Source organism: Microcaecilia unicolor, chromosome 10, assembly GCF_901765095.1.
Source record: "Microcaecilia unicolor chromosome 10, aMicUni1.1, whole genome shotgun sequence".
Taxonomy (NCBI): Eukaryota; Metazoa; Chordata; class Amphibia; order Gymnophiona; family Siphonopidae; genus Microcaecilia; species Microcaecilia unicolor.
The window spans coordinates 139,392,823-139,420,158 of NC_044040.1; the positions used below are offsets into that span (position 1 = coordinate 139,392,823).

At 48.1% G+C, this 27,336-nt stretch overlaps 1 protein-coding gene across 1 annotated transcript in view; it reads right to left on the reverse strand.

The window, feature by feature from the left end:
* CROCC2 (ciliary rootlet coiled-coil, rootletin family member 2) overlaps window positions 1-27,336 on the reverse strand; it is an 825,280-nt gene that overhangs the window by 215,905 nt on the left and 582,039 nt on the right. Inside the window, 2 exon segments of the mRNA XM_030216488.1 lie at window positions 2,856-3,067; window positions 21,456-21,807. Of these exon segments, the coding sequence (XP_030072348.1) occupies window positions 2,856-3,067; window positions 21,456-21,807 (564 nt within the window).

The window sequence follows — 27,336 nt, forward strand, 5'->3', positions numbered from 1 at the left end:
CCTTTCCCTTTTTGTATTATATTTAGTTTTCGCAGGTCATGAGGCACATGGAGGGGCATAATCGAACGAAAACATCTATCTCCATGGGCGTTTATCTCCGAGAACGGGTCCGTGAAGGGGCGGACCGAACCGTATTTTGGAAAAAAATAAACGTCCATGTTTTATTCGACAATTTGTGAGCTGGGCGTTTTTGCTTTTCAGCGATAATGGAAAATGAAAGCGCCCGGCTCAAAAACGAATAAATCCAAGGCATTTAATAAAATGGCTAATTGCAGAAAGGAACTGCAATCATAAATAGGATAAAAAGAGGGCCAGAAAAAAAAAAGAACAAGAACTAGGGGGAGAGAACAAAGCTACAAACAATGATCCCATTGATCAAGTCAACCTGCAGAACCCAGGAAGGCTAGGAAGAAGAGACGTGCTGATATAAATTTTAGGTAGGAAGATTCAGCACTGAGAGTTTGAGGGCGGGAGTTCCAGAGGGCTGGCACAAATTAGAAAATGGCACATTGCCTTGTAGATTCATGCTGTGAACAAAAAACAGAAGGGATATAGAAAGGTGATGCTTAGATACAGAATGGAGGGCTTTCGCAGGGGTATAGAGGATGACCACTGAAGCCAAGTATGGAGATGCTTCCCTGTGAAGCACCTTGTGAGTCAGAGTTAGAATTTTGTGATAGATTCTATAACAGATCAGAAGTGTGATATGATCGAATTGACTCTGTATATCAGCTGGGCCTTCCTCTTTATCCCTGGTGGTCATGGGTGCGATGGGGGCAGGAGTGAATCCTACTTGCTTCTGCCTCTTGTGAAGTACCGCAAAGCTGCTGTGAGATGTCGTGGCAGACAATTTCCAACGGAAGCTGCAAGGGGCAGGAGTGAGTGGGCTTCGCTCTTGCCTCCATCACATCCACTTGACAACCAAAAAGAGGAAGGCCTGGAGGGTGGAGGAGTTTCTAGTGGGGAGGTTCCAAAGGAGGGATTGCTAATGTCATGGGCTGGGGGGAGGGGGCTGTGTCGAGGGTTATGTTGGGGAGGGGGGCAAAAAGAAAAAAGGTTATGTGGGTCCCAGCCGATATTCAGTGCCAGGACCCACATAGCTAACCTGAGCTGTCCTAACTTGGCCAGGTTGGCTATGCAGGTCTCGAAACTGCATATTGCCAGCACCTGTGTAACTGTCAGCTCCTCCCCAGTGCTGCCCCTGTACTACCCCTGATCTGCCCACTTTTGACATAGGCATTCAGAGATGAAATTCAATAGCACTGCCCGGCTTAGTGCTGCTGAATATTGAAGGTTAGGAGGCTTAGAGCGATTTAAGCAGGCCGGAGCCTCTCCAGCCTGCTTAAATCACTTTGAAAATCAGCTGGAAAGTATATTTGCTGTTGGATCAAGTCAATGGCCTCTTGTCAATTTGGATACTGTGGAAGGTCTGAAACAGGTTAGAGAAGGAAAGAATGGACTTCAGAGTCACCTACTTGCATGGGAGAAGGTGTCTGACTGGTAAAAACCCTTTGAACCGCTAACAGTTGGCCCTAAGATGAGGCAGGCCTACTATAGCAACTTTTTCTTCACAAATCTAAGACCTAGTCTGTACTATATGGTTAAGGTGAGGAATCTCTAGAACTCAGATGGGTAATAGCTGCTCTGGTACTGAACAAGCTGATTGCACTGGTATGACTGACTACATCAATGGTGAAAGCATTGAGTGTGGAAGTCACCAGTGTGATTACACTAGACATGCTAGGGTCAGTTCTGGAAATGAAGTTTTGCCACTGAAGACCATCTTGAAGGCGTTGTGTGCATCAATAGCTCCTGTGTCACCATAGCCATTTTCTGTTTTAGTAATCCTGATTCTATGGCATTGTAGGATACGGCCACCTTCTCTTGGAGGTTTATTCACTATGACTCCTTTGTGAAGTAAAGTCTACTCTCCTGGGCTGTCTGTAGAGAAGGGGCATGCTCAGTTTTCTCACTTTGTCAATTTTGCATTTCTCTTTGCAGAACTCAATGCTGGGGACTACAAAGTTACCTCCTTTTAGGTCGTGAATCATCAAGACCTCTAAGAAAACTGTATGCAGTGGCACAGTTGGAGGGACATCATGGACTGGCCATCTGTAGCAGAAGTTATGGGAGTCCTTAATAGATTTTTTTCCAGCCACACTTTCAGCTCTTAAAACTAGTGATGATGTCCGCCATTGAGAAAAGCTTGCTTTCCAGGTTAAACCCAATTTTCATAGAGAGGCAGAAGGAATTCTTTATTTTCCAGTATTTTGTTTTGGGGGGGAGGGGGGAGAAAGACTAGGGAACTTGAAAGGAGGAAAATGAAAGAAATAAAAATGAGAGAGTTCCTTAGTGACAAAAAATACTGCGAACAATGCTGCAAAAACACCTGTGAGATGGGGAAACTTGTAAGGTGGTGGTGCAGGGGAACTCCCATCGAAGGTCAGAAAGATCTTTTTGTCTGAACTCTGAAAGTGCATGAAAGCATATGACATCACCCACAAGTGTGGCTGATTGCATCATGTTTATTGAGGGAGAATTTTCCTTCCTGATGTCTCCAGATACTGGAATGCTTTTTTACTATTGGATGGAAAATGGATGGTCCAAGAACCCCTACCCAGTCAGAATTTTAGGATACCCACAATGAATATGCATTAGAAAGATCTGCTTACAGTGGAGGTAGGGTATGCAAATTTATCTCATACCTATTCATTATGAATTATCCTGACAACCCGACTGGCTGGATGTGTCCTGATGACTGGATTGGGAACCCCTAGTCTAAAGGGAGAGAAGGTCACAGAAAACACATGCAGTAATGTTAAAGTTCTGAAAGCAGAGTGAAGAGACAGCCTTACCCTGTCTCTCTGTGCCTCTCTTAGTTCCTGCAAGAAGTTTCTCAAAGCATCTCGAACTGCTTCTGGGTCAATCTCACCAACAGCCTGTTCACATCGGGAGGGTGAGGACCACCTGAAAGGGGAGTGTGAACGGCTTCTCTCTGGAGACCCAGAGCGAGAAGTAGGACTCATCTGTCCATCAGCTGCAGCACTGCTGAAAGAATTCTCAAACCCTACAGAAATTGGAAGGCAAAGAAAAGGGCAGGGCAGAAAAATAAACTCAAAATAAGTAATTGCCATATTCCAGACTACTCTGGGCCTAGAAAGCACAGATGATAATATCTGGAGACAGGATACCAATAAAATCTACTACACTAGCATTAAAAAAAAAAAACAAACTTAAAAGGAACAGTTGCAAAGGTCAAGAGTTACATCAGGTATGGATGTTGTTTAGAAAAAAAAAAAAAAATACCATTTGGAAGCCCAGATCAGATGTATTCCATGCATTAAAAAAGGTGGAAAGATGGTCAAATAACTGCCAACATAGTTTAAAGGTGAGGCAAAGAAAGGCTATTATAGCCCAAAGACCATCTTTCCAAAATATGCAAAATGGATCTGAATGAAGAAAAGAGGTCCCCCTCTTGTCAGTTCCTGAAATAGTTGCTCCATGAAGCATTTATTTAATCTAGGAGCTGTACTTCCCTAGTATGTTAGTATGTCCTAATGTGATATTTACTCAGCCAATACTGGGGTAAGTAAAATCAATCATTATTACTGAGTTGTCAAAATGTGTTAGCTTCCCTAATTTGTTTTTAGTATTTCATTGTCTATTTGTTCATTCTGACCAGAAGGACAATAATATATCCCCCCTGCTATTCCCTTCCTTACCTCACATAGTTATCGATAGAAATCAAACAAAATAAAACATGGAAAAGAAAATAAGATGATACCTTTTTTATTGGACATAACTTAATACATTTCTTGATTAGCTTTCGAAGGTTGCCCTTCTTCGTCAGATCGGAAATAAACCTCACATAGAATTCCTAACCATAAACATTCTACAGTGCATTTTGTTTCCTGAAGAACTTTTTTATCCGTTTGATTCAATGCTAACCCTTCACCAATTTTATTCATGCTACCTTGGCAACATAATTTGTACCCTGATATCACAGTGTCCTATTAGTTATCCTTCTTCCACTTGGTCTCTGAGATGCCTATTACATCTATCTACTCATTCAGTGCTATTCATTCTAGTTTTCTCATCTTGTGGCATGAGGGACATTTGAGTAGCCTTGCCATAGAGCAATAGCCCCCTTCTTCCCATCCTCTCCAAAAGAACAATAGGTCTCTCCTTTCTGACCCTATCCCTAAAGAACAATAGGCTCTCTCCTAAAGCCCCCAACCCCTTCCCTGGTGGACAAGCGGGGGTTTTAAGCAGGAGTGATCCCTCAGTCACTCCTGCCTCAAAATGGCTGCCATGATCTTTAGCTCTCGAAGACCCCCCAAAGTCAAGACCCATCCCTCCCAAGTCAAGATCCCCCATCCAGAAAATTCCCCAACCAAGAAGCTCCATCCGAGGTCAGGCCTCCCTCCCCAGAAATATCCCCCAAATATGCAGCACACTCCCCTCTGGTAGATCCTCATACCCACTGGTACCCCCCCCCCCCCCCACTATATCTACCTTTCAGTTTCCTCTGGTATAGTGGGGCCTGGGTAAGAGCTATTCCTAGTCACTTCTGCCCTTGCTAGTGCTGGGGAGTCTCATGGTACTACAGCTAGGGATCAGGTTTCCATATAAGGGCTCTATATGGAAACCTGACCCCTAGAGTTAGTACCACAAGCTTATTGCTAGGGGTTGCTAGTGCCATATTGAACCTGGTGCAAGGGCAGGAGTGACTGGGTATTGCTCCTACCTGGACCCTACTAGACCCCCCCCCCTAGAAAAATAAAAAGGTAAGCCCCTGGAGGCTTACCAGTGGGTGTGTGGGAGGGGGCCTATGAGGGTGGGTGCTGCATATTTGAGGGTATTTCCTGGGGGGGGGGGGCTGACCTCAGAGAGAGCTTCCAGATGGGGGAATATCCAGGTGTGGGAGTCTTAGGGGATTGACTTGCTGAGTCTTCACTTGGAGGGGGCTTGATTTGGGGGTTCAGAAGGGGTACTTACATATGGGGGTAGGCCATTTGGAAAGAGGGGCTGCTTACGTGACCTTTGCCCGGTTCATTTAAGATGTGGCTCGATGCTCCTGGGATGGTATAATAATGTTCTAGTTGATACTTAGCCTGTAGTGGTCAGTATATGCCATGGGCAGAATTAGGCTCAGATATTCAATGCAGGGCCATGTCCAGGCACCAGCACTGAATATCCAGAGCTAATTTATACAGATCAGGTTGTCGGAGCTTATGAGGGTCTTGGCCAATATTCATCTGGGACCCGCATAAGACAGTTATGCAGGCCCCAGCTGAATTCTGGCCAGAACCCATATAACAAGAGGTGTCTCAGTCCCTCTGATCCCCCCTCCCTCCATCCCATCCCAGTCCCAATCCCCCTCCCCCCCCCCCCCCCGGAACAGCATAACCCCCCTTTCCAATCCCCTCTCCCTTGAAGATAATCAAGACTAGGCCTAACACCCCCACCCCCAGAGGCGTAGCCAGGTTTTGACATCAGGGGGAGCAGACTTTTGTAAAATAGGCGCCAGTGTGAGACTGAAGGGCCGGGAGAGAGGAAAGGGTTAAAATCCTCATAGGCATATATGTGTGGTCAGTGATTCAGTTGTTTGGGAAGGCTAAGATGGAGTGAGGTGGCCCTAGAGTGGGGTTGGGGCGGGGCAGGGCTAGGTAAAATCCTTACGGTGAAGGCAGCACCTATGTCAGCAGCAAAGGGACAGTGAGGGCACTTTTGAACACAGCACTGAAGGACCCCTTCACTGTGTCTCTGGTACACCTGCACTAGTCATTTCCCCATGGTATCTCTATTACTGAAGGTATTTACACTGAATACACTCCAGGGAATTATGTGCCAAAAACATTCATATAGTGTACCACAATAATACTATTTATTAAACAGAATAGTATTTACAGTATTCTGTAAATATATGCAGGTACTTTTAAAATTTGGCTCCCAGTCAGTCCTAGCTCTCTAGTCCAGCATCTTCCTGTTGGCCAAGTGAACAGTGATGTTGAGCAGCACTGTAACAGAAATCCTGTGGTTACTGGCAACCATAAGATGATTTGGCTATCACATTTTTGATAAGTTGCCAAATGGCCACCAGGTTTACTGCAGAGTTACAAAACATGTTTGGAATAGGCATTATCTATATTAGATGAATTTAATAGTTAGAGAAGTGAGCTGAGAACCAGAGAAGCCAGGGTTCAAATTCCACTGCTGCTCCATTACCTCCTGTACAAACTTAGAGTGTAAGCCTCCAGAGCAGGGGCGTAGACACGGGTGGGCCTGGACGGGCCCAGGCCCAGCCACTTTCCCTCCAGGCCCGCTCACCAAACACAGACTACTACTACTACTTATCATTTCTATAGCGCTACTAGACGTACGCAGCGCTGTACACTTGGACATGTAGAGACAGTCCCTGCTCAATCTAATTAGGACAGACAAACAGACCTGCCAAGTCTCCCGCGAAACACGCGGCACCAGCTCCCATTTCCGGCCACTGCTGCTTCTCCTTTTGAGCAGCAGCGGCTGCTACAAAACAAAAAGAGCTAATTAAACAACCAAAAATGTTTTTAAAAAGCAAGTGCGGCACCGCAGGCAGCCATCAGGCATTGGCTGTCGGCTCTGCAGCTGCTCCTCTCGCCTCTGACGTCGCTGCGCTCCTCCGGGGTCTGCTCCAGGGGCAGTGACGTGAGAGGCGAGAGGAGCAGCTGCAGAGCCGACAGCCAATGCCTGATGGCTGCCTGCGGTGCCGCGCTTGCTTTTTACAAACATTTTTCGTTGTTTAATTTAGCTCTTTTTGTTTTTGTAGCAGCCGCTGCTGCTCAACAGGAGAAGCAAGAGTGGCCGGAAATGGGAGCTGGCGCCGCGTGTTTCATGGGATACTTGGCAGGTCTGTGTTGGGTGGGCGGGCCTGGATGGAAAGAAGGGGATAGAGAGAGAGACACTGGATGGAAGAATCGGGAGAGGGGGATGGAAGGATGGGGAGAGAAAGAGGGAATACAGATTGAAGGATGGGGAGAGAAAGGGGGAGATGGATGAATGGATGCAGAGAGAAAGAGGAGAAACTGGAAGGATGTGAAGCGAGAAGGGACACTGAACAGAAAGGGTAGAGAGATAGAGAGACACTGGATAGAAGGAGAGGGAGAGAGACATTAGATGGAAGGATCAGGAGAGAGGGTAGATGGGTGGAAGGAAGGGGGAGAAAGAGGGAAGACGCTGGATGGAAGGGTAGGGAGAAAGAGGAGACGCTGGATGGAAGGATGTAGAAAGAAAGAGGGGAGACATTGGAAGGATGGGGAGAGAAAGAGGAGAGCTGCCGGATGGAAAAGGGGAGTACAGAAAGACTGGAGAATAAGAGGAAGGGGCATGGGGAGAACATGGGTGAGAAAAAGATGAAAAGCCATAGGTAGATGAAGGAAAAAGAAGGAAATTAAAGAATGGATAGTAAGAATGAATTAAATCTGGACAGAAAGAGAGAGGCTGAAAATATAGAAGAAAGCAAAGAAAAAGGAGAGAAAAATGACAAATGGCGCAGAAGAGTTAAGCGAAAATGAAGGAAAGCAGAATCTAGAGACTGGGAGCAACAAAATGAAAAAAGGTAAATGGCCATGCAACAAAGGTAAAGAAAATAATTTTATTTTAAATTTAGGATAAAGTAATATGGTACCTGTGTTAATAGCGTTTCAGAGACCAATACTTCCTTAGTTCAGGAGAGGATACCATAACAGCATTATACTGACCTAAGACAGGAGGTTTTGGCCTCTGAAAGCTCATTGAAAAGGGTGTTAGACTATTAAATAAATTATTTTCTGAAACCTGATGCACTGAAAAGCAGCACTTTACCCCTATGTGACAAATGCATCTGATTAGTGTGACTAAATTTTGCTGGGGGAGGGGGGTAGAGAGAAAATTTTGTGCCTACCCACTTTGGGTTCAGGCCCACCCAAAACTGGCAGTCTGGCTATGCCACTGCTCCAGAGGCAAGAAAATACCTGTTGTAGCTAAATGTAACTCACCTCCAGCTCAACATACATGTAGAAAATCTACCATAGAACAGTAGCACTGATTACTATGATTAAAACAAGAACCCTATGTAAGAACAGGCAGCACAACAAACAATACACAGGGCGCTAGAATACCAATACACCTACCCAGTGCTTTTTTTTGTAGAAAAAAAGGTGCCGGTACTCATTATGGGCGGGGTCACCACATATGGCTCCACCCCTATGATAGCCACACCCACATTAACCACACACCCCTATACCAGTCATGGCGCATATAAACAGACATCATTGAAAATATTATAGTACTATAGGAGAAAAAAATAACGTGATTTTTTTTCATGATAAATAATCTCTGTAAGCTCTTACAGCTCCAGTATACCCAGTGCAAAATAAGACAGCCAATGTAAATTCTCAAATTGGACATATTACAAACACTAAAATGAAAATAAAATGATTTTTTTTCTACCTTTGTTGTCTGGTGACTGTTTTTCTTTCCATATTGGTCCCAGTCTGTGATTCTGCTTTCCTTTGTTTTCGCTTAACTCTTCTGTGCCATTTGTCATTTTTGTCTCCTTTTTCTTTGCTTTCTTCAATATTTTTCAGGCTCTCTCTCTGTCCAGATTTAATTCATTCTTACTATCCATTCTTTAATTTCCTTCATCTACCTGTGGCTTTTCATCTTTTCCTCACCCTTGTTCTCCCCATGCCCCTTCCTCTTATTCTCCAGTCTTTCTCTATTCCCCTTTTCCATCCAGCAGCTCTGCTTTCTCTCCCCATCCTTCCAGTGTCTCCCCTATTTCTTTCTGCATTCTTCCATAAAGCGTCTTCCCTCTTTCTCTCCCCATCCTTCCGTTTTCCCTCTCTCTCTCCCCATCCTTCCATCTGTTTTCCCCCCTCTCTCTCCCCATCCTTCCATCTGTTTTTCCCTCTCTCCCCAATCCTTCCATCTGTGTTTTCCCTCTCTCTCCCCATCCTTCCATCTGTTTTTCCCCTCTCTCCCCATCCTTCCATCTGTTTTCCCCTCTCCCCAATCCTTCCATCTGTTTTTCCCCTCTCTCCCCAATCCTTCCATCTGTTTTTCCCTCTCTCTCCCCATCCTTCCCTCTGTTGGTTTCCCTCTCTCTCCCCCCAATCCTTCCCTCTGTTGGTTTCCCTCTCTCCCCAATCCTTCCCTCTGTTGGTTTCCCTCTCTCTCCCCAATCCTTCCCTCTGTTGGTTTCCCTCTCTCCCCAATCCTTCCCTCTGTTGGTTTCCCTCTCTCCCCAATCCTTCCCTCTGTTGGTTTCCCTCTTTCTCTCTCTCCCCAATCCTTCCCTCTGTTGGTTTCCCTCTTTCCCTCTCTCCCCAATCCTTCCCTCTGTTGGTTTCCCTCTTTCCCCAATCTTCCCTCTGTTGGTTTCCCTCTCTCTCCCCAATCCTTCCCTCTGTTGGTTTCCCTCTTTCTCTCTCTCCCCAATTCTTCCCTCTGTTGGTTTCCCTCTTTCCCTCTCTCCCCAATCCTTCCCTCTGTTGGTTTCCCTCTCTCCCCAATCCTTCCCTCTGTTGGTTTCCCTCTCTCCCCAATCCTTCCCTCTGTTGGTTTCCCTCTTTCTCTCTCTCCCCAATCCTTCCCTCTGTTGGTTTCCCTCTTTCCCTCTCTCCCCAATCCTTCCCTCTGTTGGTTTCCCTCTCTTCCCAATCCTTCCCTCTGTTGGTTTCCCTCTTTCTCTCTCTCCCCAATCCTTCCCTCTGTTGGTTTCCCTCTTTCCCTCTCTCCCCAATCCTTCCCTCTGTTGGTTTCCCTCTTTCTCTCCCCAATCCCCCCCCCCCCCCCCGAGACACTCCGGGCGAGTCCTGCACTTAGTTTTTTTTTTTTTAGGACTCAGAACGTGTGAACGATGCAGCCGGCAGCGATTGAAAGAGGCTGTCTGGGCTGGCGTCTGCGTCGGAGCTTCCCTCACCCTCTGCGAGTCCTGCCTTCGTTGTTACAACTTCCTGTTTCGCGGGACTCGCAGAGGGTGAGGGAAGCTCCGACGCAGATGCCAGCCCAGACAGCCTCTTTCAATCGCTGCCGGCTGCATCGTTCGCACGTTCTGAGTCTTAAAAAAAAAAAAACTAAGTGCAGGACTCGCCCGGAGTGTCCCGGGGGGGGGGGGGGGCCGGCAAAAAAAGGTGCCGGTACGCAACGGTACGGCAAAAAAAAAGCACTGCACCTACCACTGGTACAACAGAACAAGTGGGACTACTTCAGAATTCTACAGAGGAACTATTTGCCAACAGAATACTACACCTCGGTCACAAACCAAATACAGAACAAGGGATCACAAATTAGAAATATAAAGACAAAAACTGAACTGGGAAACCGAAGAAGTCAAACTCAGTATGTACCACAACAAAGGAAAAATAAAAACAGATATGCGTTTCCTCTTGTACTGAAAAAAATACAAAGACATCCACGATTCACACTTCCCAAAGTTAACGTATTCCACCAAATAAATTCAGATAAAACACTTTTTTTCTACCTTTATTGCCTGGGTTATTTATTTTTCTAAGCATATTGTTTCCAGTTTCTTCTTTTCTGTTTTCCTGTATGTCTTCTGCTCTATTTCCAGTAAGTGCAGTCCATTTGTCCTTTCTCCATGTTACTCTTATTGTTTCCTATTCCCTCACTATATCTCTCTGATATATGTCCTCTCTCTCTTTCTCTGTTTTCTATCTCTCCCCTCAAATTTCACCTTCTTGCTCTTCAGTCCTCCACCTATATTTCACTTGCCAGTACCTATCAACTTTCCATGTCCTCCTCTCCCCCCTACATCTCCTGTGTCACTCCATCCCCGGCCTCATTCCCTTCTCTTTCACCTACTCCTCATTAGTACAATTCTTCCCTCTGTACTTACTATCCTCCTCTCACACTCCTCTCCTTGAGATCCCCCATGGTCTCTCTCACATGGTTCCACCATGCTAAGTATCTCCCCCTTCCTCTCCATTCTTGTAGCCCAGCATCTCTCTGTCCCTCCCCTCTCCTCCACCAATATGGTCCAGCATTTCCCTGTCCCCTCTCCCTTTTCTTCCACCCCTATGGTCCAGCAACTCCCCTATCCCTTCTTCCTTTCCCTCCACCCCTATGGTCCAGTAACTCCCTATCCCCTCTACACCTATGGTCAAGCAACTTTCTGTCCTCTCTCTGCCCCTCCACCTTTATGGTCCAGCAATTCTCTGTCCTCTCTTCCTTTCCCTCCACCCCTATGCTGCAGCAACTCCATGTCCTCTCTCTCTTCCTTTCTTTCCCCCCTTATGGTCCAGCAGCTCCCTGTCCCCCCTCTCTCTCTCCCTTTCCCACACCTCAAAGCGAAGCTTCAGTGTTCAGCAGGGCAGCAGCTTGGAGAGGAGAGCCTACTCAGGAAATCCAGCCTGGTGCCAAGAGAAGTGGCTACACGTATCCCAGTGTCATGCACCTTTCCAGACTGTGTAAGTGGAAAACTGCACAGTAAAAATAAAAGCCTGCTAAGCATGGTTTAGCCCCTACACAACCCAGGCAGGAGCACCGCATCAAGGTTTGTGTACCTGCATCTCCTGTGAGTCCAGCATCTCTTCCCCTCTCCTACTTACTCCCTCCATCCGCCGATGGCCTTCCATCTTCTTCCTCTCTCCCTGGTCCCCTCACCTGTAGTCTGGCATCTCTCCTATCCCCCTACCCCTGCAGATCCAGCACCTGTCCCCTTCCCTCCCTCTTTCTCCCCCCCCCCCCCCCCATGGGTTCAGCACATCTCCCTTCTCCCTAATGAGTCCAGGACCGTTCCCTCTTCTTCCCTAAGTTCCCCTGGAGTCCATAACCTCTCCTTCTGCCCTCAGCCCCCCCGTGAGTCCAGCAACTCTTCCTCTCGTTCTCTCAGCCCCCCATGAGTCCAGCAACTCTTCCTCTCATTCCCTCAGCATCTCCTGAATCCATCAACTTTCTTTTTATCCCTCAGCCCCCCCCCCTGTGAGTCCAGCACCACTTTCTCTTTATCTCTCACTTTTTTCTAGCCCTCTCTTGAGGCCAGCACTGCTCCTTTTCCCCTCAATCCCTATCCTGAGTCCAGCACCTTCTTCTTCCCTCAACCCCCCCCCCCTTCCCAAGTCCAGCACCTCTTTGTGTATTTGTGTATCTAAAATGTAACCTTCTACAAAACATGAAGTGAAGATGTGATTCCATGAACCCCAATGAAAGGAGCGTTTAATTTTACTTCCATTAAATTTCAATATATTCCATCAACTTTATAACACCTGGCTTCCCAAGGCAGATTACAACAGTTAAGATGAACCTGTCAAGAAACAGGATATCCTCACTGAAATTTCATCTGTATTGTATAGAACAGTGTAGAAAAATGAGCAAAAAAATACAGAGTTTTTAACTGCTGTTTCTACCAGCTACACTAATTTTTTTAAGCTGCTGTAGTGATACTCAATTTTTATTTCATATAATGAGCTAGATAGGCTCACTCACCCTGGCTGTCTTCTGTTTTTATCCAACTTGCTTGGCTAATACCGTCTTCTTTTCTCAATCTAACCTTCTCCTTCCCTTCCATCCCTCAAACCTGCTTTCTCTAGCAGCCCCTCCCTGATGCTGTTTCCCTGCAGGGATAACAGGCTGCCTGACTGAGCTGGTGCTGAATGCTTCCCTCTGCCATGTCCCACAGTTGTGTCAGAGGAGCAGGGGCGGAGCAGAAGGAAGCATCAGACTCTGGCTCACTCAGGCTGAGGCAGCCTGTGATTGCTGCAGGGAAACAGCAGCAGGGAGGGGCTGCTAGAGAAAGCAGGTTTGAGGAACCGAGGGGGAGGGGGAAGAGAAAGCAAAAGCGCTGGTGTTAGGGCCAGATGCACTAAACTTAACGAGCCCTTAACGAGCCATTAATGAGCCATTAACGAGCAAGTAGTAAACCCTGGCATGCACTAAAGACTTTTTTCCGACCATGGTAGCAGCTAATGAAAACGGAATACAGTTAAGCAAATCGTGTAGAAACCCTATTGTAATGAGATGCACTAACCTTTTCCGATTGCCTTAATGCTGGAAAATCTAACGAGAGGTGTGCACCTCTCGTTGGGGCTGCGCGGGATATAACTTGGCCCAAAGTAACAAAAAAAATCGGGGAACAAAAAAACGTCCTTCACTTGAAAGAACACCCAAGTGCTCGTCAAAAAGCCCCCCCCCAAAAATTCAACTTTAAAAAAACGTCCATTTTGGGTGTCATTCGATGCAGGGCAGTTCAGGCCGCCCATCCATAAAGACGCCCATTTTGGCCGTCATTCCCCCCCCCCCCCCCCCCACACACACACCCAGTTTTTAACCCTGCTGCTGTTTCTTGTTTTTGTTTTCCCTATTCCATGAAGCTTGTGAGACTAGAAAAATAAATTAGCAGAATCACAGCACCAGACAGAGAAAAAGTTGAGGTGTGGGATGAATGTTCGTGTGAAGCAATACGCCCGAGTGGTTGACAGCAGTGTAGAGCTTTCCCACACTGATGAATTTGCTCCCTAAAGGTTGTTACCTATGTCAGGGATCCCTTGGCAACATTTTGTTGTTGTTGCTTTCTTTGTGGATCTCCTTGTTGGGGATATGGGTGGGGGGGGGGGGGGGGGTGAGTCCCAGTTTCCAGGAAACCAAACTCCGCAAACCAGCAGTTGCCAGTTTAAGGTTACTTACACACATCCTGGGCAGAAAAATGAAGACACCACAGACAGGCACTGGCGTGAATAATGCAAAAAGGCAGCAGAAGAAGAAGAGGTTTCCCTGCTCATCACCTCCCCCCCCCCCCCCCCCCGCAATAATAAAAACGGCCTTTTTGGACGTGCTTCACTCAGCTGAGAGACCCGGAAGCATAGGCGTAGACTGGGGGGGGCGAGGGGGGGCAATGCCCCCCCAAACGACGCGAGGCGCCGCCGCGCCATTAGTTTAAAAAAAAAAAAAAACCACATGCAGGCACGCGCTCCTCTCGGTCCGCTTGGCTTCCCTGCCCTCTCTATCTGCCTCCCGCCTTCCTCTGACGTCATTTCCTTTCGGGCGGGACGCAAACAGAGAGGGCAGGGAAGCCAAGCGGACGGAGAGGAGCGTGTCCGTCTACCCCTCTCTCTTCCTCCCTCCCTCCGGCGCAGGCAGCAGTCTTCCAGCGTTCCTGGCAGCGGTAGCGTTGTACACGCTGCCTTTGGCTCTGCCCAGAAGCCTTCTCTTCAAGTTCCTGTTCCCGCATAGGTGGGAACAGGAACTTGAAGAGAAGGCTTCCGGGGCAGACCGAAGGCAGCGTGTACATCGCTACCGCTGCCAGGAACGCTGGAAAAGCTGAAGACTGTTGCCTGCACCGGAGGGAGGGAGGGAGGAAGCGAGGGGGTAAACGGAGTCACCATCTTGGACCTCGGGGGGGGGGGAGCAGAGGGAAGATGGATGGGACTGGGAGGGGTGGGAAGCAGAGGGAAGGAGCAAGAGATGGATGGGACTGGGAGGGGTGGGAAGCAGAGGGAAGGAGCAGGAGATGAATGGGACTGGGAGGGGTGGGAAGCAGAGGGAAGGAGCAAGAGATGGATGGGACTGGGAGGGATGGGACTGGGAGGGGTGGGGAGCAGAGGGAAGGAGCAGGAGATGGATGGGACTGGGAGGGGTGGGAAGCAGAGGGAAGGAGCAGGAGATGGATGGGACTGGGTGGGGTGGGAAGCAGAGGGAAGGAGCAGGAGATGGATGGGACTGGGTGGGGTGGGAAGCAGAGGGAAGGAGCAGGAGATGAATGGGACTGGGAGGGGTGGGAAGCAGAGGGAAGGAGCAAGAGATGGATGGGACTGGGAGGGATGGGACTGGGAGGGGTGGGGAGCAGAGGGAAGGAGCAGGAGATGAATGGGACTGGGAGGGGTGGGAAGCAGAGGGAAGGAGCAGGAGATGGATGGGACTGGGTGGGGTGGGAAGCAGAGGGAAGGAGCAGGAGATGGATGGGACTGGGTGGGGTGGGAAGCAGAGGGAAGGAGCAGGAGATGAATGGGACTGGGAGGGGTGGGAAGCAGAGGGAAGGAGCAAGAGATGGATGGGACTGCGAGGGTGGGGAGCAGAGGGATGGACCAGGAGATGGATGGGATTGGGAGAGGTCAGGCACAGCAGAGGGAAGGAGCAGAAGATGGATGGGACGGAGGGATGGTGAGCAGAGGGAAGGAACAGAAGATGGATGGAACTGGGAGGGTTGGGGAGCAGAGGGAAGGAGCAAGAGATGGATGGGACTGGGAGGGTGGGGAGCAGAGGGAAGCCTACTGGAAAGAAGACACTGCATAAAACAGAAGACACTGGGATCAAAGCGAATAGAAAAACTAAATGATCAGACAACAAAGGTAAATAAAAGTATTTTATTCATAATTTATTAATTGAAATGTGTCAGCTTTTTGAAATGTGCATCTGTGATATTTTGCCTGTAAATTTCATTTCCTTCCTCCATATTAGCATATTCATTTGCATATTTATATATGCAAATGATATGCTAATATGCTCCGCCCATTCTTTGCCCCCCCAAATGAAACAGTCAAACTACGCCTATGCCCGGAAGTCTCTGAACCAATCACAGCGTGTTTAGCTCAGCTAAACGCGTTGCGATTGGCTCAAAGACTTCCGGGTCTCTCAGCTGAGTGAAGCACGTCCAAAAAGGCCGTTTTTATTATTGCGGGGGGGGGGGGGGGGGAGGGGAATGACAGCCAAAATGGGCATCTTTATGGATGGGCGGCCTCAACTGCCCCGCATCAAGTGGAGTGCGGCGTGAAAGGCGGCCAAAGTAAGTGGCACAAAGGTGAGCCGAGCACACATGGAGGGAGGGAGCGAGCCAGGACACCGGGGGCAGGAGGAAGGGAGGGATTGCGAGAGAAAGAGATTGGCATGCGCAGAGCAGCCAGCATAACGCTTGGCTGCTCTGTGCATGCTCGACCAGCCAACTGGCTGGCTGTTTAGCGATGGAATAGAGAATGCAAGTGAGCTACAACGAGCAGCTCATTTGCATTCCTTTTTCATGATGCATGCCTGTTCCTTACCGATTCGCTAAGGGAATCGGTAAGGGAAGGGCTTTAACGAGTCTTTAGTGCATCTTGGCCTTAGTCTGCTAGGCTCGGGTGGTGGTGGGGGGAGTGTTTGAGGAGAGGAAAGAAGAGGGACGGTCGTTTTGGTACGATGAGAGAAAGGGGAGAAGTGCAGGAACGTTTAAAATAAAATCCATGCTGCTGTGTGGTGGCTCAGCAGCAGGCGAGGTAGGTGCCATTTCCATATGAAATCTGATTGGGGGAGCAGCCGCTCCCCTTGCGCCCCACCTAGCTATGCCACTGCCCACCCCCACCCCTGTAGGCCACCCCAGACCTACCTGGCAGCACCCTGGTACCAAAGTACTGCAAAGCTGCTGCTAGAGGTCATGAAAGCCAATTTGAAGAGGCAGCTGGAACCCCTCTAGCACTACCCAGAAGTTAACTATGCACTGGGCAACATCCAGACTGCTGCCCAATCACCTTTGTGGCCAAAGTAAGGACTGCATTTTTGCTGGAATAATTTTAGCCACTTCCTTAACGGGTTAGTGGCCTGAATATGGCCACTAGCTGGTTAAGTCTTAGCCTCTCCTATGCTCTGTCCAAGCTTCTCTCACACACCACTCTGGCACTAACTGGACAGTGCAGGTGCAGTCTGTAATACTGTCTATCTCAGCTGCTCTCTACTTCTTAAGAAAATTCAGACTCTCCAGAATACTGCTCTCAAATTACTTCACCACGCTCAAAAATATGACCGTGTTACTCCGCTCTTCTATAAATCACACTGGCTCCCAGTGGAACAACAGATCATTTTCAAGATTCTGACTCTCGCATTTAAAGCTTATCGTTCAGGCTACCCCCAATATCTTTCAAACCTCACTATTCCTTATTACCCTACACTTCTCTTTTGCTCAATGAATGACCACCGTTTATATCTACCTAATCCTCGAGCTGCTCAATTGGAATCTACCCGACATTGAGCTTTTTTCTTTGCTGCACCTTTCCTCTGAAACTCTTTGCCCCTCTCAATTCTGTCAGAGTTGTCATTCAAAAATTTCACAGCATCGCTCAAAACATGGCTCTTTCAGCAAGCATTTAACCCAAATGAGGTATTTTTGTTCTCCCTCCAGGTTCCTGCAATACTCCTCTTTTGCTTTCTTCTTCCCCCTCACTATTGTATGTAAGCTTGAATTTCTGGGTTATCCTGCTCACTGTCCTATCCAATATTGTAGTTCCTTTCTATTTTCTCCATGTTTTTTAGAATTGTATACCGCTATGATCTGTCAGTTAGTTAATGGCGGTATAGCAAACCTAAATAAACTATAAAGTATATTCAGTCAGGGCCAATCTTAGGCAGGGGCGACAGGGGAGGTCGCACAGGGCCTCATGCTCCCAGGGGCCCCGCGGTGGCCTTGGCATCTCCCTCCCGCTCCCAGCTTCAGCCATCATTGCCGTCTACTACTTCTAATACTACTTAACATTTCTAAAACGCTACTAGGCAGTGCTGTACAATTTAACATGAAAGGACAGTCACTGCTCAAAGAGCTTACAATCTAAAGGACAAATGTACAGTCAGTCAAGTAGGGGCAGTCAAATTGGGGCACTCTAGATTTCCTGAAAGGTATAAAGGTTAGGTGCCGAAAGCAACATTGAAGAGGTGGGCTTTGAGTAAGGATTTGAAGATGGGTAGGGTTTTCAAGTTTGAGGAACGTCTCCTGTTTAGAGAGCTGCACGGGAGCAGGGATGGTAGGATTCCCCTACAGGTCTGCAGGGATCCTGTGGGGATGGACCCAGGTCTTACAGAAATATACAGTGATCTCAGCTTTGCCTCTCCTCCCCCGAGCCACAGGGTGCCCTCCCAGCACATACCTGAAGCGACTCTGGTGGTCTAGTAGATTCTTCAGGGCAGGAAAGATCCCCAGTCTTTCCTGCCCACTGCCGCTGACCCTCCTCTGCTGCAGTGCCGTAGCGAGGGCGGCTGACACCGGGGGCAGGTCGCCGCTGCGCCCCCCCCAGCGCCCCCCCCCCCAGCGCGCACCCTCCCCCCCGGAGCGCATTCTTACATTGAATTATCAATAGAAATCAAACAAAATAAAACATGGAAAAGAAAATAAGATGATACCTTTTTTATTGGACATAACTTAATACATTTCTTGATTAGCTTTCGAAGGTTGCCCTTCTTCGTCAGATCGGAAATAAGCAAATGTGCTAGCTGAAAGTGTATATAAGTGAAAACATTCAAGCATTACTATGACAGTCTGACAGGGTGGGAGGATGGGGGTGGGTCGGAGGTATGCATGGGGACATCAAAGCATATCATTGATATTCTAACAGGATGGGTGTGGATAGGTGAGAGGTGGGGTGATCAACAGAGACATACAGCTTTATGGTTTATAATGGGCTAGGAACCCCAGGTCCTTGTTAAGTCCTTTCTGTTGGGTGTTAAAATATTCAATCATTCTGACTTCAAATGTTTTATTTGTTTGATTTCTATTGATAACCTTAAGAGTGGACTAACACGGCTACCACACTCCTTTACATTGAATTAGGAAGCGAGGGGCGGGCAAGAGGGCCAATCCACCCCCGAGTGCACGTCGCTGGGAGCTGCGTCGGCTCCGCTGGTTCCCTGCTCTCTCTGCCCCGGAACAGGAAGTAACCTGTTCTGGGGCAGAGGGCAGGGAACCAGTGGAGCTGACCCCCCCCCCCCCCCAGCGGCGTGCACCCGGGCGGACCGCCCCACCGCCCCCCCTTCCTACGCCACTGCTCTGCTGCATCGCTTTTTAAAAATGGCTGCTGAGACTTCCAGTGGTGGTTTTGTGAGATGCAAGCCAGAAATGCGCCTTGAGCTGAATGCCTCCAAATGCTCCCACCTGGTTCACTTGCATCATGCCAGTAAGAGAAGCCAATGGAAGGGGAACAAGTTTAGTGCCCCAGCTTCCTTTGCATCCTATTCAGCTGCACTGGCCGCACTTAGCTAGCTAAGGGCCTGGGTAAAAGCCCATCTTTTATTGTACCTTTATAACTACTCCCTTACATTCATTCATTTTTATCATACTTACCTGGAGGACACCTCTACTACATATAGGTACCCAGGGAGCACCTGATTGGCCCATAGTCTGTAAAGAAAAGTAGGTGCAGTGGCGTTTGAAGGGGGGGGGGGGCGGGAGGGGCGGTCCGCCCCGGGTGCACACGCTCGGGGGGTGCCGGCCCCGCTGGTTCCCTGCTCTCTCTGCCCTGGAACAGGTTACTTCCTGTTCCGGGGCAGAGAGAGCAGGGAACCAACGGGGCCGACGCAGCTTCGAGTGACGTGCACTCGGGGCGGATCGGCCCTCCCACAGGTAAGAATGTGGTCCGGGGGGGGGGGGGGGTGCGCCATAGAGGGGGGGGAGGGTCGCGCCGTGCTGCACCCGGGGGGGGGGGGGGGGGGGGGGGTGCGCAGCGGCGACCCGCCCCAGGTGCCATTAGCCCTCGCTACGGCACTGAGTAGGTGCCTACTTTCCTATATGGAATACTAGTATAAGCAGGTAGATACCGTGTTTCCCCGAAAATAAGACAGTGTCTTATATTAATTTTTGCTCCCAAACATGCGCTAGGTCTTATTTTCAGGAGATGTCTTATTCAGGAGTAGTAGGGGGACTGTGGCGGTCGGGAACAGTATTGAAGTGGGGGACGGTATCCTGCAGGAGTAGGCCGTGGCTCGCCTATCTGCCCACAGTGACCGCAGGACTCAAGCAGAGCAGAGCTGCCCTGGCCGGGCGGGGAATGGAGGAGGGGTGTGAACTAGGGAAGGTAATGGAATGTGGGGTCGAGCTGCTCTGGCTGGAGGTCTCGGGAGGTTGTGAGAGGGCTTAGGGCACAGGATCATCCCTACCGTATTACAAACGTTAAAAAAAAATTCTACGGTAGCTCCGTTCCCCATTGGTGGCACTTTATGCGCTCCTTCTGTACATTCGCAACACTTTCCATCCTTCTAGTCTGACTTAGCCCTTGGGCGATGGAGCAGCGCCAAAAGGGTTCGGTTACTCATTTTCTTTTCTTTTATTATTTCTGCAAGGGGGATGTTTCTTTTCTTTCCAGGCTCACTTACCGGTAGTTGATCTTCACAAAAGCGTGAAGGAGGATGGTAGGAGTCCGCTGGACAATAGATTTTCCACCTCAATCTTGTTTCTTGCATTTCTTTTATGTTATTTTGTCTTTGGGTTGCAGCAAAAAAAATTAAGGTTTCTCTGTCCATGTCCCATTGGGGCCAAACAAAAACTTTACTAGGTCTTACTTTCAGGGGTGGCCTTATATTTAGCAATTCAGTAAAATCTCTACTAGGTCTTATTTTCAGGGGATGTTTTATTTTTGGGGAAACAGGGTAGGTGCGTATGTACTTAGGTGTGAGCACTACCACTAACCATAGGGCTGGCATGTGGGTGCTTATGTTTCAGAGAGATGTATAAATTACACACATAATACTGCACCCTTCCCATACTCCACCCAGACTCTGCCCATTGTGAAGCCACCTGCAAATTACAGGCTATGTAAGATACATATGTAGTTGTAGAACAGCACTTAGATGAATGCACATACGTGCCTACATATGTACGTATATATTAGTATTCTAAACATTTACACATGCAACTGGCATGTAAATGTTAGTGCCTATTTTATAGAATTTTCCCCTTTATATTAGGAGTAGACCAATGATGTCAAAAAGCTTTTGTGACATCGTGATCTGCATTGTTATAATTTATGGTTTATATACTGTTTTTCCAGAATACATAACAACATGATTTACAAAAACAAATTAAAATCTGCAGAAAAGGAAAAGAATGCCAGTTAAGACAGTAGAGTCAAAGAGAGAGGTGGGTAATTAGAGACAGTACTCTGGACCCCCAAACCCAAGATCAAATCCCATTATAGATCTTTTGAAAAAGTTAAGTTTTTAAAGCCGTCTTAAATTTCTGAAAAATTTGGATATTGCTGGGACAGAATAGATGCTTTAGCAGTAATTTTTAAAAGCAGATACAACAGCTTACCATTTACTTGGATCTAGAACTTAGTAGTCAATCAAGGGGTATTACTAATAAAAAAGGAGTGGCCTAGTGATTAAAGCAATGAGCTGAAAACTAGGGAAAGCAGGATTTCAAATCCCACTTCCCCCAGTGATATTGCTAGTGATCTCGGGAAACATATATTACCTCCCTTTGCCTCAGGTACCCACTTAGATGGTTAGTCCTTTGGGGCTAGTTTGAATAAAATGCTCTACTTCTTGAGAAGTATTTAAAAAGGAAGGTTAAAAGTAAACAAATATTTTTATTGCCTGTCTCAACAGTAAGTCATCCTAAATTTTGAGCATGGAGTTTAATTATTCAGGGTTCATCTACAGTAGAAATACAACCAGTCAGTAGACTATATTTAGCTCTGCTGCCCGCACACAAGTTGATGATTGTCAATTGGCTAATGGCTTACCTTTGGTGGGAGAGAGAGATCTCCGAGGTGATGGACTACGCCCACGTATTCCCAATGTCCGGCGCAGTACGGAGTGCAGACTGCTCAAACGGAACTCCACCTCTTTCTTAGCAGTCTCCACCTTGGCCAGTTCAGCTTCCAGGGCATAGATGCGCCCCTCAGATGCACTCAGACGCAAGCGTAGCTCCTCAGCTGTCCCATTGGCCTGCTGCAATTTCATCTCAAGACTATGGAAATCATCCTTAAGTTTCTTCTCACTGGCCTGATTCTCACTGAGACGCTCATGGAAGTCCTTCTCCTGGCTTCTTGCTTCTGACTCCATATCTACCAGCTTCTTTTGTAAGCTACTAACCTGAAAGGAGGTAGGAGTCAGCAGTATCAGCTGCACTGCAGCAGAAATCAGAACTACATGCAATAGGTTAAGCCTAGGACTTGAACAACTCTCTTAGGTACATCTGAAGCCAGTTGGCAACTTTGAGGCTGATGCAGAAGCTACTAGAAGCCTAACAGCACGGTTGCTGCAGGTTGTATACCCCATTACCTGCCATGCACTGCAAAGATGAGTTGTACACAGGTATTAACTAGCGAAGAACATATGGCCGCGCATTCTATTACAATGCTGTAATGCATGTAAAGTAACTGTAGGTTTCAATGCGCACAGGTATGAAATTTTCTGTGAGGTGTGGGGCAGCATAGAATGGTTGGTTGAGAGGAGTGGGTGTCTAGCAGCACCTGTTCCTCCCCCCCACTTGCCTCTAATAGCTTTCTGCATCAGTTCCTGGTGTCTAGTGGCCCCCTCCCTCCCCATGACCTGACCCAACCCTGCCCTCAAAATTAAAAATAAAAATCCGTGGTAGTCTAGTGGTCTTCTTGCATCTAACATGACTGTCCCAAATTTAAAAAAGAATTCCTTGGCATCTAGTGGCTCCTTTCCTTCCCCCCCTGACCTAAAAATGTACGACTGGTAGCGCTATAGAAGTGATTTATAGTAGTAGTAGTAGTAATAACTGGTGCTAGGTTACCTTCCCACTCTGCTGTGACCCCTCCAGCACCCCTGAGCCATCCTCCCAAGGGCAGCATACCTTAACAAACAGGAGGGATGCTCATTTGCTCCTGCCTCCAGCACCACCACCACCTTGAAATGATGGTGCCTGACCCCATGCGGTGCATGCACTGGACAGGGTCAGTCTACTATATAAGGGAATTTTTCCCTTATAGTCTAAAAAATAAGGGAAAAATTCCTTTATTTGACAAACTGGGTGTCACTCGTACCCAGCTTGTGAGCCCTTGAGCCCAGGCCCCAGACAGAAAGGAAATCTAGGAGAGGCCTGAGGTAGACCGAACCACAACTAATAAAAGAAATAGCCCACAGGGTACTCACCCAGGACTCCAGCTCCCGAGGAGAAGTTCAGAACTCCTCAAAGGTAGAGAACTTCAGGACACGTACGGCCTGCACTAACAGGCTAGGTTGCACCCAGATAGCGGAAGCGGGGCCACAGGAACCGACTGGCCACAACAGGTACTCCCCAGGGAAAAGCAGGAACAAAGATACCGGAACAGCTTCACAAGACTTCACCTGCACTTGGCTACCATTCCCCAGGAGTTGAGCCCCTGGGTGCAAGCGGCTGGCAGGACTTAGGGCCAACAGGTAGCAGCAGTAGTATCAGGTAAAGCTGAACCAAACTGACAGGCAGGACAGAACAGACAGAACCCAGCACTATAAGCAAAAGGAGCATAGGCGCCCCGTATAAGAGGCTTGGGGAGGCTAAGCCTCCCCAGCCCAGCTGTGAGCTTTGCGGCAGCCCTGAATGTACCCTGAGACTCCCGACGATGAAATCTGCTGCCGCCGCTTCTATTGAGCAGCGCAGCGGCAGCCAGGAACAACACCTACACTCATCCGCTGCCGCCGCTTCTCTCGGAGCCAGCATAACATAAGAAGAAAAAGAAGCGCAGGACTGCAGCAGCTTTCAGACAAAAGTGCCGCACGAAAGACTCCTGAAGAAATTGCAGAGTCATGGAATCGGAGGTAGGGTATTATTATGGATTAAGAACTGGTTGAAAGATAGGAAGCAGAGAGTAGGATTGCGTGGCCAGTATTCTCAGTGGAGGAGGGTAGTTAGTGGGGTCCCGCAGGGGTCTGTGCTGGGTCCGTTGCTTTTTAATGTATTTATAAATGACCTAGAGATGGGAATAACTAGTGAGGTAATTAAATTCGCCGATGACACAAAATTATTCAGGGTCGTCAAGTCGCAGGAGGAATGTGAACGATTACAGGAGGACCTTGCGAGACTGGGAGAATGGGCGTGCAAGTGGCAGATGAAGTTCAATGTTGACAAGTGCAAAGTGATGCATGTGGGTAAGAGGAACCCGAATTATAGCTACGTCTTGCAAGGTTCCGCGTTAGGAGTTACGGATCAAGAAAGGGATCTGGGTGTCGTCGTCGATGATACGCTGAAACCTTCTGCTCAGTGTGCTGCTGCGGCTAGGAAAGCGAATAGAATGTTGGGTGTTATTAGGAAGGGTATGGAGTCCAGGTGTGCGGATGTTATAATGCCGTTGTATCGCTCCATGGTGCGACCGCACCTGGAGTATTGTGTTCAGTACTGGTCTCCGTATCTCAAAAAAGATATAGTAGAATTGGAAAAGGTACAGCGAAGGGCGACGAAAATGATAGTGGGGATGGGACGACTTTCCTATGAAGAGAGGCTGAGAAGGCTAGGGCTTTTCAGCTTGGAGAAGAGACGGCTGAGGGGAGATATGATAGAAGTGTATAAAATAATGAGTGGAATGGATCGGGTGGATGTGAAGCGACTGTTCACGCTATCCAAAAATACTAGGACTAGAGGGCATGAGTTGAAGCTACAGTGTGGTAAATTTAAAACGAATCGGAGAAAATTTTTCTTCACCCAACGTGTAATTAGACTCTGGAATTCATTGCCGGAGAACGTGGTACGGGCGGTTAGCTTGACGGAGTTTAAAAAGGGGTTAGATAGATTCCTAAAGGACAAGTCCATAGACCGCTATTAAATGGACTTGGAAAAATTCCGCATTTTTAGGTATAACTTGTCTGGAATGTTTTTACGTTTGGGGAGCGTGCCAGGTGCCCTTGACCTGGATTGGCCACTGTCGGTGACAGGATGCTGGGCTAGATGGACCTTTGGTCTTTCCCAGTATGGCACTACTTATGTACTTATGTACTTATGTACATGCGCTGTCGGCTCTGCCGGTCTCTGCCCCGTAATGTCAATTTCCAGTTCCGGGGGCAGAGGACCGGCAGAGCCGACAGCGCATGTCTGAACGCTGCTGCAGCCCCGCGCTTCTTTTTCTTCTTCTGTCAGCTGCTGTAAAGAGGCCCGGGCCGGAGGGAGAGAAGAGAACGTGTGGAAACGGTAGGAGGAGAGCAGGGGAAAGCCAGGGGACATGAATAAGAGCAGTGGAGAGCCAGAGAGCGATAGGGAAAGAAAGAGGGGACATGGAAAAGAGCAGGGGAGAGCCAGGCAGGGCCGGTCAAACCCAGTAAGCGGGATAAGCACTGCAGGGGGGCGCCTGCCTTCAAGGGCGCCGCTGCGGTGCTGTGCTGCCATACCACGCTGCCCTTGGGGGTTTAAAGTTTTTATTTACCTCCGTACCAGCGTCTGCGTCATTTCAAAGCCCTGCCGATCTCTAGCCTTCCCTCCCTTTGTGAGTTCGTTCCCACAGAGTCCCACCTTCTGACGTCATTTCCTCGAGGGCAGGACTCTGCGGGAACGAACTCACGAAGGGAGGGAAGGCTAGAGATGGGAAGGGCTTTGAAATGACGTGGCCGCTGGGACGGAGGTAAATTTAAAAAAAGACTTAAACCACGCAGGGTGGCAAGAAGTAAAAGAGGAATGTTGGGGGGAGAAGAGGGCGGGCAGGTGGGCATAAATGGGAGGGGGGTGGAGGCGAAGGAGAATCGCTGGACAGGGGCAGGGTGGGAGAAGAGAGAAAGGATATGGGGGGGTGCCAACTGATAGTCTGCAGGGGGGCACCAGAGACCCTAGGACCGGCTCTGGAGCCAGGGACATGGAAAAAAGCAGGGGAGAGCCAGAAAGAGATGGAGAAAGAAAGAGGGGCCATGGAAAAGAGCAGAGGAGAGCCAGGGACCTGGAAAAAAAGCAGGGGAGAGCCAGAAAGAGATGGAGAGAGAAAGAGGGGCCATGGAAAAGAACAGGGGAGAGCCAGGGACATGGAAAAGAGCAGGGGAGAGCCTGAGAGAGATGGGGAGAGAAAGAGGGGACATGGGCATGAGAGAGAGAGAAGCTGCTGGGGAGAAACTGGGGGAGACCCTAGCTGTCAGACTGAGAAATGCTGGCTGGATGAAAGGAGGGAGAAAGAGGAAAAATGCTGGAAGGAGGGAAGAAACTGGTAGGGAGGGAAAGAGGAAAGACACTGGAAGGATGGGGTGAGAGAGGACATGCTGAATGGAAAAGGGTCAAGAGAGAGAACTGTCTAGAAGGAAGGGGAGATAGAGGAAGACAATGGACGGAAGGATTGGGAGAGGATAATGGGTGGAAGGATGGAGAGAGAAAGAGGGATGACACTGGATGGAATGGTAGGAGAGAAAGAGGGAAGGTGCTGGACATGGATGGAGGGGAGGAAAGTATATGCACATGGATGGAGGGGAGTGAGGAGAAATGCTGGATATGGATGGGGGGAAAACTGTTGAATTTAAGAGCTAGATCGGGATACTGAAGGATAGGGACAGGGCTACAGATGGTAGACAGGACGCATAAGGACACAGGAGGATGGTGGACATGGTGAGAGAAAAAATATCAAATGGAAAGAAGACACTGCAGAAAACAGAAGACACTGGGACCAAAGGTAGAAAAAAGTATTTTATTCAGAATTTATTAACTGGAATATGTCAGCTTTTGGAAATGTGCATCTGTGATGTTTTGCATGTAAATTTCAAATTTTCTAGTATTGCTGCATGCGGAGTCTGACTTCTTGAGGTAACTTTCCAGTTCAGTATTTTGCCTTCATATCTGTTGTGTCATGTGTTTTTCATGTGTGATCAAGGTGCAGTATTCTGCTAGCGTGTAGTATTTTCAGCCCTTTTGGGGTTTTTTTTTGTTTCACTAGGTTGTGCACTGGTGTTTTAGAGCCCGGTGTAATTACAGTGCTGCCTTTCCATGCATAAGGTTTAGCTCGTCCTGTCCTTGGAATTAGTACTGTTATGGCTTGGTAAGGCTATGTGAGTGTGTTTTTGCACAAGTTTGTGTATAGTGTTTTGCAGTGGAGAGATTGTGTATTGGGCTTACTGAGGTGGCACCAAATCATCAGAAAGGGTTTTAGACCCTAAATCATGACACACTACCTCTTGAAGGATCTACATATAGTCGTTCATAAAAGGAGCTCATTGTGAACACTTTCCACCCTAAAAGGGTGTTTTGTGGCTCTACGTGAGAATTGTGATATTATGATCCCTTGTTTCATATTGTTGACGGTCTGCATTTTCCGTATGGGTGGTATATTGGTTTATTAGGGCTACCCAGTGTTATGGTACAGCATGGTTTATGAGTGTGTTTTTGCACAAATTTGTGCATAGTGTTTTGCAGTTGAGCAATTGTGATTAGTATATGCTTTGAGCAACCACTTTATTCTTTGACATATGATACATATTTAATATCTAAATTTAATAAAAAGTATTGTGACTTATTTTTACTTATTTTTTTTCTGTGTTGTCAGACAATTATGGATGTAAGCCCTGCCCCTGGCCCCACCCATAACCCCGCCCCCTTTAGCCTCCCCAAACAGTTGGGCCACCGACCGCCTATGAAAAGGAGTACTGGCCAGAGCAAAGACTTCTGGGCACAAAACTCACACAACCAGACACAGAGACCAAAGAGTTAACACAGCA